This window comes from Apteryx mantelli, chromosome 3 (genome assembly GCF_036417845.1).
Source record: "Apteryx mantelli isolate bAptMan1 chromosome 3, bAptMan1.hap1, whole genome shotgun sequence".
Lineage (NCBI taxonomy): Eukaryota > Metazoa > Chordata > Aves > Apterygiformes > Apterygidae > Apteryx > Apteryx mantelli.
In genome coordinates, this window is record NC_089980.1 from 100,326,440 (window position 1) to 100,339,557 (window position 13,118).

The 13,118-nt window shown below is 39.8% G+C and overlaps 1 protein-coding gene across 1 annotated transcript in view; it reads left to right on the top strand.

Annotated features, from left to right (window-relative positions):
- Window positions 1-13,118, top strand: part of SNAP91 (synaptosome associated protein 91) — a 74,013-nt gene that overhangs the window by 40,439 nt on the left and 20,456 nt on the right. Inside the window, exons 13-18 of the mRNA XM_067294818.1 lie at window positions 5,305-5,319; window positions 5,464-5,631; window positions 11,594-11,701; window positions 12,241-12,498; window positions 12,701-12,778; window positions 12,886-12,957. Coding sequence (XP_067150919.1) covers window positions 5,305-5,319; window positions 5,464-5,631; window positions 11,594-11,701; window positions 12,241-12,498; window positions 12,701-12,778; window positions 12,886-12,957 — 699 coding nt within the window. The remainder of the gene's footprint in view (window positions 1-5,304; window positions 5,320-5,463; window positions 5,632-11,593; window positions 11,702-12,240; window positions 12,499-12,700; window positions 12,779-12,885; window positions 12,958-13,118) is intronic.

The window sequence follows — 13,118 nt, forward strand, 5'->3', positions numbered from 1 at the left end:
TATTTTAGTTGAAGCAGGAACAAGGAAAGGCAACAAAAGTATTGTTTGGGTCCTTAGCAACAGCTTTGGGAAGGCCAAAGCCCAGCTGAAGCCAAGATTAATAAGGGTCACTAGGACTGACAAAGACTTTAAACATATTCTAGTAGCAAAAAGAAGCTTAGGGAAGAATGTGCATCTTCCAGTTAGTGGGGGAGACAACCTAGTAACAGCCTGTGGAAAAGACTGTAGTACTCTCTGACATGTTGCCTTGGCCAAGCCCTTTTCCAGACCTCTGTGTATATTGATATGGTTTGGGAAATGGAGGAGCAGTAACAGTGGGGGAGCAACAGGTTAAGGACTGCTTGGAGAGACTGGAAGTATTCAGATCTGTGGCCTGTATGGGATTCACAAAGAGGTGTTGAAAGAACTGAATGATGTCATTCCAAGGCTGCTCTCTGTCGTCTGTGAGAAATGACAACTGGGAGAAGTCTCTGAAGACTGAGGAAAGCTAATGTCTAACTCATCTTTTAAAGGCAAGAAATACCCAGGGAACTATAGACTCCGGAGTCTTACCCTGGTCTCTGGAAAGATTGTGGAGCACATAATCTTGGAATCTGTTTCCAAACACACGGAGGACAAAAAGGTAGTCAGAAATAAGCAACATGATTTTCCAAGGCAAATCCTGCTTGACCAGTCTTATTGCCTTCTACAGTGAATGACTCGAAAGATAGGTGAGGGGACAGCAATGAAATAATATACCTGGACTTTAAAGGTCCAAAGGACTTTGGACACATCTTACAGCACTTTCATTTGGAATATGCGACCTGGATGACTGGACTGTTAGATGGATTGAAAACTGGCTGGACACCTGGTCTCAGAGTGGTCATGAAAGGCTTGACATCCAGTTGGCAGCTGCTGATGTGCAGAGGACCTCTGGTAACATTAGAGTGCATTGTTCGAGATCTTCACTTTCATACTAGTGGGTAAGAAGGAATGCACTCTTAACAAATCCTGTAGATGATGCTGAGTTAGGAGTGGCTGACAAGCAAATGTTAGTTTCAACCAAGAGAGACCTGATTAAACTCAAGGACTGGACCAACAGAAACCTGTTGAAGTTGAAGCCCAGAGTTTTACACCTGGAACAGAATGACATGATGCATTTAGCGGTACAGACTTGTAGCTGATGAGTGACTACCTCAATGCACCTTGCTGAAGGTGACCTGGAGGGCACTGTGAATGCCAAGTGGAATGAATCAACAGCGAACTCATCACAAGTAAGGCAAGCCGTGTGCTGGGCTAGATTAGCAAGAACATAGCCAGGGTATCAAGACAAGCTGTTTTTCCCCTTCTAATCAGTGCAGGTGAGGCTACATCTGGAATACTGTATTCCGTTCTGGGCCGTCCTGCTCAAGAGGAACTTTCGAGAAACAGAAGGGGGCAGAGGGCTACCAAGTTTTCAGGGATTTAGAGCACTTACCTGTGAGGAGAGGTTGAGGGAGTTCGGCTTATGCAGTCTGGCAAAGTAAAGGCTAAGGAGGACTCCTAATAGTGGCCTACAACTACTTGAAGGGGACTTACAAAAACAGCGGAGCCAAACTTTTCTTGATAGTGATGGTTGGTATAATGAGGGCAACAGCCACACATTGCAGCTTTGGAGATTGATTGGACACTAGGAAGAATTATTTCGCTTGGAGGGTAGCGTAGCGCTGGAACAGGTCACACGTGTGAGCTAGTGGAATCTCCACCCCTGGAGATTTTTTCAAGACTTGACTAGACAAAGCCATGGCTGACCTGCTCTGGTGTTGGCACTAGCTGTGCTTCGGGCAGCAGTTTGGACTAAAGATATCAAGTTCCCTTCCACCCTGGAGTTTTGTGAGAACCTGTAACAGCAGCTCCCTGCTACTCGAGCTTTTTCCTCATCTGCAAAACTGCTCTTGCACACAGCAAGTTCATGTGGGAACTCGTGGGAAAGAAATGGTAGTAGTAGGAAGCTAGAAGGATTGCTTCAGTTCAGAATAGCTATGAGACTATAAATCTCAAATACTTCAGGCTGTAGCATCAACTGGCAGTTTGAATGTCACATGCAAACCTGAGGAATCCAACATGCTGTCACTAATGAATGATACTGCTTTCTCAATCTCCCTGGCAGTGTGGATTCTGTATATTCTGGATAGCGTACTGCATGTTTTGTGATAAAAGCTGTATAAACAGGCCATGTAGATTCTGTATATACATAAGTTGTCTAGCAAATGAGCTATAACTTGAGAAAAATCTATACTTCTGTGATAAAAGTAGAAAATCAAGGTAGGGTAAAAAGTTGCTTGCAGCATACTGTAAGGTGAATTGATAAGCGTTTGGCAGGCAAGTTAGGCTGTAGCATTGCAAAAAATGCAGTAGGTCAAATTCTGCATCCTCCAAGTTCTGACACTTAAACATGAAGGTAAATTGACTTGATTTTTTTATACTGAACTACCTTGTGGCATGCCTTAGAACATGGATTGCTGCTAGTATTCTTTCTTTAGTATTACTATACAATAAAGCATTGATTCTAATCTTTCCCATATTAATAGTAACTGTAGACTGCCATGCTGAATAGCTGTAATTTCACTGTACTGTGATCTATAACATAACTGGAAACAACAATGCATCTAAGGATAAGCTAATAAAAGGTAGAAGTTTGCCAACAGTTGTGTATTTTCAGTCTAGCTGTGAGACTTCCACCTGGTGTGCAGTAATGAGATACCAGAGTGCTGCATTTTTAATACACTGTTAAGCTATTTCGGTATGGTATTTTGACTTACCTGAGCTCATGCAGTGAGTCTCAAGTAGAGCTCTCCTAGAGAACCAATTACTAAAATACCTGCATATGTTCTTTGGTGCCTTTTTAACAAGTGTGGAAAATAAAGACAAATTCATGAAGGTTAAGCTGTGCTTGCTCAAAGCATTTTGCTTCCTAGATACTGACCTGTAGTAAAGTGTCTGGACTCTGAGCTTGCTGTTCAGTGTGGGTCAGAGGAACCCATGACCCCGTTAGATGTACAGTGAATCTAGGAGCAACATCGAGCTACTGGTCAGTAAATATGTAGCTGTTGTGCTCAGACTACTTTCACTGCAGTATAAAACATGAAGTAGGCCAACCTGCTTAGTTTGTTCAGTGTTTTGCAGCCTATAAAGGGTTTTGTGCTACCTTAGCTATGCTAATAGTTCTAGAAATATTCAAGCATTTAATATAAATAGCTGTACTGCTGGAGGCATACATAAGGGGTGAAATGCAATGAAACTGAAGATGATACCTATTGGTAACATGTGTGCTCCCCCCCCCCCCAAATAGCACTGTACTGATTTGCATTCTATTGTAGGGTGAATATTCCCTATTGGGACACATAAACACTGTCATTGAGGGTAATGAAAGGTTGGGATGCAATTTAGACCACTTTCAGCGCTCTTCAGCAAAAAACCATAACGCTTCGTTTGTGCTAGATTCTGCATATCAAAAAGAACAGTACAGCTACATATTCTGTCATTCTGAATGGACTGCTGATCTTTGAAATACACCTAAGGTACAAGGTGCAAGTTTTTGTGAGCCTGAAATAATACTGTGTGGTACATCAAGGACTGTCTAGAAAAAGGTGCTTGTAGTGCTGCAGCCTAGCATATTTCTGTCATCTCCAAAGCAGTTCATAGAGATGGATTAGTTACGGGTGTGAAAAGGAGCACATATATACAATGGTTAAAAGAACCTGATCATGATCTATAACCTAAAGTATTCAATGCTTCAGAATCCTGTCTTCTATGAGAGTAGAACAACTGTTCAGTCAAGAGAAGGCCATGTGCCTTAAAGGAAGGACCTGAGCACCTCTTTCAGTCTAATGAAACTACAGAGCCTAAAATACAGTGTTAGCTTCCTCAGAGATGGTAGTAATAATTATTTTGATGTAATAGTTTAGTAGATACATTAGAGAGACAGGCAAAACTTCCTCTTTGAGCTTGATCTGACTAGTCTCAGAGGGCAACAGCTTGTAGAGAAGCCTGCCATTAAAGATGCTTGTTGGCTTCTGAAAACAGTTGAATAATGAACTGAAGTTGGAATAGCGCCAACCTGCTTAAGTTGTCAATCACTCATAGCCTTCATAGCAAGTGTTAACATAGGTTGTACCTTTTGCACACTGTGCTTATTCCATCACACATATAGGGAAACCTCTCAAAGAGGAACTGTTTCTTTTTTTCAAATTTTTTTTCAATACAGTTATCTCAAATACAAAAACTGCAAACTACTTGTCTTTCAGAAAATATTTGGGGCAGTAGGGATGCTGTGGGTTGTATCCTGAAGTACTTTAATACTGTATTTGAAAGCTCCTGTCTGCTAGAGTACGGTGGCTTTAGTGCCAGTTTTGGAAAGGGTTCTAGGGGTGGTATGTGGATCACAACAACTCAGTTCTGACAAAACAGTAAGCTAAATTCTGACTACTTTTACTGACTTTTAATAGCTTTGACTGCTTTCTTGCTCCTTACTTTGGTCTAGAAAATACCTGTAACTAAACAGAATTATCTTGAAATTCACTTTATCTGCATACATTCTGCTAATAGCATAAAACAGTCTTGAATAATTGCTCACTGATTTGTATTAATCTCAGTTACTTCTGTCTGTTTGCTGTATTTGTGTGTGAGAACTGGGTTTCATTGGGGCTTGCTCCTCTCATGTAAACTTTTACCTTGTGAAAGTCTTGAATCTTCATATAGTTAGACCCACAGACTTAAATTTAAAAATTTCAATGTACTTAGGGAATGCTGTTAGCTATTTTTAATTCTTAAAGTAGTCCATCTGCTTCTGGTGGAACTCCCCCATTGCTAAAACAAATTCCAATTCAGGGAGAGGGAAGAATGAGAACTACTACGCTGTTGAACTGAGCGTTCCAAAGAAATGGTTCTTGGCTTTACCCTAGGTAGTGAAAAGTAGGAGACCTTCCTGTCAATAGTTAGGCTAATACTTGGTTGTCTGTATGGTAGTTTAAAAACGGGAATGAAGTCCAGCTGTATGAAACAGAAGTGATAAATACTGCCAATGTTTGAATAACTTGCTGATTAGAGATCAAATGCGTAAGACTTGTGCACTGGTTCTGATTTGAATAGCGTTATTAAACAGCATGAGCTTTGTTATGTGACAATAACTGTTTGACTGTTGGAAAATTAAATGCAAAAATTTTGTTTAATCCAGACGTGTCACTTAGAGAATGAACGTATGACTAATGAACACCTTCTGCCTGGCTGTTCTACTAATTGCTCTGTTTCTTTTATACTGCTATCGTTTTAATGGACAATCACTAGACCTCTTGGGAGAGGGTGAGTAATACTTTTAATTTCTAAAACTGTTGAAAGTTCAGACTCCTTATTAAGTATTAATATTCTTGGAGTTGAGTGTTAGTGGTCTCTCTCCCTCTTCGCCTTACTTTTCCTGTTTGATCTTCGTTATATGGTTACATATAGATAATCTGGCTGCACTTTCCGGTGTTACCTCTGAGCCACAGATTTCAGATCCATTTGCCCCAGAGCCTAGTGCAACTACTGCTGCAACTACTGATACTGCAACTACTTCAGCTGCTGCTACAACTACAGCTATTACTGATGCCACTGCTGAAGTGGATCTCTTTGGAGGTTAGTTTGGTTGCTCTAGTAATCTAATCCAGTTCATATGGTTGATGAAGCAATATTGAGATCCTCTATTGTAATAAGGCCTCTAGTTTTACTTGCTCAAGCAGAGACACCTGGGTGTTGGATACTATATGGAGCAGGAAACGTAAACTAACCAACTAGCTTTTTGTTTGCTGTGTTATTAGCTAATAGGCTCCTCTGCATATACAGCATTTACCTCTGCATACGTCCAATTATAGGAAATGGAAAGCTGCATACACTTCAGACTGAGGTACATTATGATAAACAGCTAACTAAGAAAATCAGTTTTCAGGTCCACACTGGGTTAAGCAGGTATTCTTTCCACATTATGTAGTGACTATATGCTGCCTGAATTTCTGGGGAAAAGCAATTGTGCTTTCCTAGTTACCGCACTGGAGAGGATGGACATGGTAGCTTCTTACCTCTTTCTTATGTGTCATGCTTCTGTCACACAGCTGTGTTGTGTTTCTTTGGATCTTTCCTTGAAATTTGATATTGAGCCACCTGAAATTCTGCATTCTGCAGGATTCCCAACAGCAAATTGAAGTTACAATGAACTTGTACTGGATGCCAACTATACAGCTAATGTATAGGCATCACTGTCTTATAACTTTTCTTATATATGCTCTTTCCATCTCTAATGCTAGTTGCTAAACTCTTGGGTAAGAATAAAGTCTTCTGTCTGCTGCCAGCTTTCTTCTCACTCTACTGGAGTATAAGGCTTCTCAACAGCAAGTCAGAAATACCTCTGTTTCTTTTCAACTTGGTACCAACCCAGCTTGATAGGCAAACTTTCTGATTTACAAACTAACATATTTTACTTCGGCTTTAGGATTATCTGACTACTCTGTTTAACTAGTTGTCTCTGAAGCTTACTCCCAGTGTGACAATGGATGTCAAGATTTAGTAATAACTTGCTTGCTGTCAAAACTTAGTTCCAGAACTTTGCTGTATGTTCTCTGTATGGGTGTGCTTGTTATCTATTGCTTCTAAGGACAGAAGTACAGGAGAGGTCTAATACATGCATGGTTTGACTACAAAGCTGTTTCCTAAAGCGTGAAAGTTCCCAGCTAGAACCTGTGTTTAGGACTGACCTTTGAGATATGCCCAATGAAATTGCTGAGAAGCTGTAAGAAGGGAGTAGGACTGCTACACTGCTACTTAATCCCTCCTTATATAAAGATGAATAATAGACCAAGTGCCATGGATTCAGGCAGTTGAAAAGCAATTTAAAATCGTCTATCACTTGGACAGCAGTTCTGGCTAGTTAAAAAGTGGTATCTTGAGAAGCTGGGTACACCACTAGGAAGTCTTATATGGGTTATTGTCAGAAACCTGTATAACAGAAGTTGAGGCATGTTACTGAGAGCCTCAGGCCTGTACTCATTAGCACCTGCTCAACTGCATGGCATGTGAAACTTCCAGTGTGTAGACTTTGGAAGGTGAGCCAATTTTTATTACAACACTTTTAAATTGCATTATTAAGTTAGCGTAGATATATGACCTTTTAAAAATTAAACTGCAGTCTGATGGCTAGGAATTACTGTAAATTTTAAAGTGGATTAGAAAAACTCCTGCCCTTGCCTATTCTTCTAGTCCTACAACGGTAAGATGTTCAGTTTTTGTTAGTTCTTCCTCTATCCTGTGACTGGAAAACTGGCTACTACTAGATACCGTCTATACTTGCTGTGTTTATAAAGCAGCGAAGAGCTGGATGCTTTTAGCATCTAATGATTTAACTGCACTTTAGACTATTTAGTGGCACACATGAAAACATTATTAGGAACTGAGTTGCCTTCATCCTCCAATGTGGAAAGACACTTTACTTCTGCAGTAAGGTATCCAATCTTCAGTGACTAGATGTCTTAATTTAAAGAGAATATATTTAGTTGTTCGAATACTGTAAATCTCCAGTGGGTTGCATATTAGGTGAGTACTGAATCCTTCTTGGAACACTACAGGAAAAGGCAAGGTTTTATTATTTACAATAACATCTAATTACTAGATTGAAAGTTTCTGGTTCTGTAGAAGAAAGATCTCTGAACACATTCAGCAGTGTGTATGATATAGTAGTGACACAGTGCCTTCTAGACACCCACAGGTTAGCCTCTTTTTAAATCCCGGAGTCTGTATTGAACTTCCATCTTCTAGTCTTGTTTTTTTTTTTTTCCTGAAGCCTCCTCTGTCTGCTGAATGCCATACAGATGAGTGACACTTTGCTATCAGTAATGCCCTGTGCCAATGTTCCTTGTTCCTTCAGAGTGTATGTACAGTGCAAGAGATGGTACTTTTGGGGCAGGCACTGTTGCTATCTAGCTTCTGTGGTGGTAGGCATGCTGACCCTTATCTCAATAAGGGTCTTCGGGGTTGCTTTGACTTTTTACTGCTTGTCAGTTCTTAGTTGCTTTACATGGTTTTTTTGGTGGTTAGGTGTAGTGTGGGAAGGAACAAGAGGAGTCATCTCAGGAGAAAGGATGAAAAGAGCCTGCAAGGAGTGGCAGGGTAGCGAAAGGAGGCTCTGAAAGCTGCAGGAAAAAAACAGCCAAGTAGATGGAAGAAGCAGAAGAGGAGACTGCAGCAATGGGTGCTCCCTTGTATTCTCTTGCACTATGTCCCTGGCACTTTAACTGATAGGAGTCTTATGCTTCTGATAACTGTACTTGCAGTGTCTTTAGGAAGAACAGCAGTTCTGCATTACATCCTTGTCTGATATAGACTTAGAAAGCGATGAGAAATTCAGGATTGATCAGTCTGATTAATGAGCAAGCTTTCAGTTAACTGGTCCAACTTGAGGAATTCCTTATCTTGTTTCTAAGAGAAACAAGAATGTATTTCAAAGTGCAGCTGGAATCAGTCCTGAGAGGGAGAAATCTAAAGGCAGAAGAAAGGTGAAATACCTGGAAATAACCTATATCTCAATCGTAGAACTTGAACACGGTGTTTTTGGATGTGACTGAATACTTTTAAGGCAAGATCACATCAATAATGTGCTTATACTGTAAGCAGTGCAAGTAACAAGTAATGACAGACACTGTGCAAACGTCAGTTATTAGGCATTCAGATGACATGCATCATAAGTAGGCAGCAGAACTATGGTTTTCCCTTTAACAAAACTAAAGCCAAAGTGATCAAGACTATTTTGGCACTTGAGGGCTAATGAATGTCTGTTTTAAGCTGGAACATGCTGTTGCTGTACCAGTAGTGAAAAGCAAACTAGTGCTAATTCAAATAAAAAGCCTGAATTTATGAAACTAAACAAATCACTTTTCAGTGACATTTATTTTGCTGCAGACAAGGTATACAGAAGCACTGTTTCAGTACTTCAGAACTTAGAGGTGCCCTTCTTTACATATCATTTCAATAAGAACTTTTTTTTGTTTAACAACTCAAGTGTTATGCAATGCATAATACATACCTATCACTCCTAACAGATGTTTCATGTAGTATGAACTTGCAAAGGTTTTGGCAGTGTTTCTCTAAGTTGCCTCCCAGTCTGACTAGAAACTGAACTGAAGAACATGTACTACTTGATTCTTGGAGTGAAAAGTTAGATTCACTTTTGAAGCAGAAGATGCACAAATGTAGGAAAGTGGCATAAATTAAGTAAATTCAGTAACTGCTTTAAAGTGAAAAGATCTCTTGAAATGCTGGATATACAGATGTAGAATTATTGAGCCAGTTTTGCAGAACAAAGAGGAAAATAAGCAGTCCAGTTTTTTTGACAAATGCAATAGGCAGTACACAGTTGTTTTCATTTCTGCATGTGATGCTAGATTTTAGTTGAAGTCTGTGCAGGTACAGCAGAGCCTTTGAAAGGCTGTGGAAATCTTAATAAGCATTAACTCTGTGGCAAGTTTCAGGGAGGACTTATCTAAAACCCTTGGTGCTTTACAAGGTGAGCTATTGAGGTGGGTCTGTCTCTAGGCTCATAGAGTTTCTTGAACTCCTCAGAGTGGTGTTTTTCTTTTAAATTCCATTATGAACTTAGCTGTTTACACCACCTACCATTTAACCCAAGTGTGATGCTAAGAAAACAGTAATACTTAGCTCAAACCTTATTCAGGAGTAGCAATGTGTAATAAAATCAGTATCAAGTTAGCCAGTGCCAAGCTACCCGTTCCCTTCCATCTTAGGGCTGGAAGGAATTTGTGCCTGCCTGAATTTCTATAGCTGTGGCACTTGGAGCTTCAGTATACTGCATGTTGACAGGAACAGATCTTATTCTGAGGTGCAGTGGTTGAATGTAGGGCTTGGGACTAGCCTATGTGTTCTGAAATTCCACTTCATAGGAAATCTTGAGTATACCTCCGCATCCGGAGAAACACTTCTAAGTAGTGTTTACCAACTTCTGTATTGCTGGCCTATAGGCATATATGGATAAAATGTGTTGTTTTGAAAGAACACAGGATGACTTTCCATATGAAGGCTAGCCTGTAGAGCAAAAAGTAACACACATTCCTGCATGCTTTGTGTATTTGGAAGTATTTGAATTCAAAACTCTTCTGTCCAATTCTCTGCTGAATTTCTTCTAAGTGGTATGCCAGTGCCTGGTATGCATACAATACAGTGACTTTTGACTATTTATGATATTTTGCTCAGACAACTGCCATCCAGTTTTGTTATTGAACCCTATTACATGAAAAATAGAATTATATTTGAAATGGCTTATTAGCAGGCCTTTTCTTTTGCTTTTAACTCATTTTAATTCTATTGGACAAGAATAATTGGCTTCCATCTCTTCTGTTGAAGTTTAGGTGCATGTCCTTTTGAGCTTTTTAGAATAACTGGCACAAACTTGTTTTAAAATGATCATTTTCATTTTAAAATTGAGACTTAAATTAAAGCATGCTAAGCTTTTTTCCTATGGTAGTTTAACAGTGCAATTGCATCATTCCTTCCTACAGAAATTTTTGAACGTGCTATCTTTGAAGCAATTGAAAAATGCTTTATGAATGTCTTAAACCATGACATTTTGATTGCACGATCTCTTTGTGAAGAAAATGCTTGCTTATGAGGGGTAGTCCAAACGGTACTGTCCATTAGGACTATTTCGTGGAATTAAGAGCTACAGATGGTGGTTTAAGTCTAGGAATAATGCTGTAAAAGTTCAGAGCTTGCAATTCAAACATATCACTTAGGAAGAGGAAAACAAAAACCAGCCAAACAAAACTCAAGAATTAATTACAGTTACCTTCTCTGAATTGGCTGGACTGGTTGGCCTTGAAGATGATTCTCAAAGAAATAGAGACAAACTAGATATGGCTGACCAGTAGTTAAGGTCAATGTCCTTGATCTTTTAAAAGCAAGCTGAGTAAATATAACCTATGCATTAGGCTTTCTGGCTTCAGAAAGATCCTACTGGAATACTCTTAAGAAACTAGTAAGTTCCTTTTCTCAGATATTGTGTGGCTTAAAGCTAGAAATGGTAGGAATAGATCTCTGCCAATATGACTGGATTGTTATTCGTAACAGTGCTTAAGTTTGCAAAGCACTGTGCAGGTAAACTCACAGTTACCAATTAATCATACATGTATTACGGGCTTTGAGCATGAAAGTTTAATATCTTTATTAACACCAACTTAATGCCATACCTTTGTCCTTCATTAGTTAATTTTGGGTAGTGCATGAGCATGCTGCTCTGAACCCTTATACAATGAGAATCATGCTTTTTTTTTTTTTTTTTTTTTGCTTTTTTTTTTTTTACATTTACTGAAATTTCTGCTGGCAGCCTCAGAAGTTCTGTCTTCAAATCCTATTTGAACATGCTTGTGTGGGGTTGGGGGAGACAAAGCGTATGTGCTGCATGACTTGTCTTGCGGTCAGAGTAACAACATTCATGTTGTATAAAGGGACCTACCTGTGCAATTTAACTTGGTTCTTTTACTATATTTTTCTTCTCTTTATCCTTTTTCCTTTTAATTTCTGTTCTTAAACTGCACCCAAGATGCCTTTGCAGCTTCTCCTGGGGAAGCCCCTGCAGCAACTGAAGGGGCAGCAGCACCAGCTACCCCAACCCCTGTAGCAGCAGCTCTTGATGCATGTTCAGGAAATGGTGGGTTTTATGTCATTAGATGGTCTCTTGTTTTGCTGTTTTTTGTTTAAACTACATGGCAGTGTGTTTTTCTGAAATTTTCTTAATAATGTTCACAATTGGTTGAAACAAACCTTAGACTGAAGAGCATGTTTAACAAAACTGCCAGTTTCTGAGTCCCAGTAACTTTATGCTTATTCAATAGTGCTAATGAATGGTTCTGGCAGCACTGAGTTTTGTAAGCAGTAAACTGTTAAACTGGATATTCTTTCATCATGTCTCTATCTTTTTTTGGCCTTGTCCAACAGTCTTTTAAAGTCCTGCCCTTTATTATCTAGACTCTTCAGCCTTTCAGCTGATCTTTATTTTGGAAAAACATAAGTAATGTGTCTGGATAAGTAGGCTAGATGTTAGACCAACCTCATTTGTGTGTGTGTGTGTGTGTGTGTGTGTGTGTGTATTTGCAATATGTGCATTGCCTGTAGTTGCTTTTTCTTAACTTCCTCCCTTACTGGTCCTGAATATGCATACACATATATTTCCCCTCTCCTTTTTACAAGACCCCTTTGCCCCATCCGAAGGTAGTGCAGAGGCTGCTCCTGAGCTGGACCTCTTTGCTATGAAGCCAACAGAGTCTGCTGTTCCTGTAGTTACCCCTACAACTAGTGCAGCCACTCCGGCTCCTGCAACTACTCCTTCTCCAGCTGCTGCTGTTGCTGCTGCTGCTACTGCTACTACAGCTACTGCCACCACTACTACTGCCACCACTTCTGCTCCTGCCACCACCTCCGCTCCTCCTGCTCTAGATATCTTTGGTGGTAATTTTGTTTTTAACTCTTTGATTCTGGTGAATTGATCTGTCAGGAATACAAAATAAATCATTGTAGTATGCATGCTGTGTTCTAGGCTTTCAGGTGAGAAAGCCTGTTAACTCCAAATGTGATATGCAAAAGTTGAAAGTTCTGCTTTCAGTCCTGTCTTTTGAAAATGAGTTAAAGACATGTATGTTCTTTGTCTTAGATTTATTTGAGTCTGTTCCCGATGTACCTGCAGCACCTAAACCAGATGCTACACCTAGCATAGATCTGTTTGGTACAGGTAAAGAGAGCAATCTTCAGATACTCTGCTGCTTTGATGCTTTGTTATGGTGTTAACTGACTTGAATGATACTCATTTCTCCTTGATTTTTCTTTCATTTCTGGAAGATGCTTTTTCATCTCCACCGCATGGAGCTTCTCCTGTGCCTGAGAGTTCTCTCACTGCTGATCTCTTATCTGGTGAGTGCTTGTTTTCACAGGACATCCTACAGGCTTCCAGGTTTTCTCTCAAGAGTAAAAATAAGACTTACCACCAACTTACATCTTTAAGCTGAAACACCAAGTTGTGGGTTTGTTGATACTTTAGTCACAAGATCAGCAGTTGCTGAAGACATGAGCCA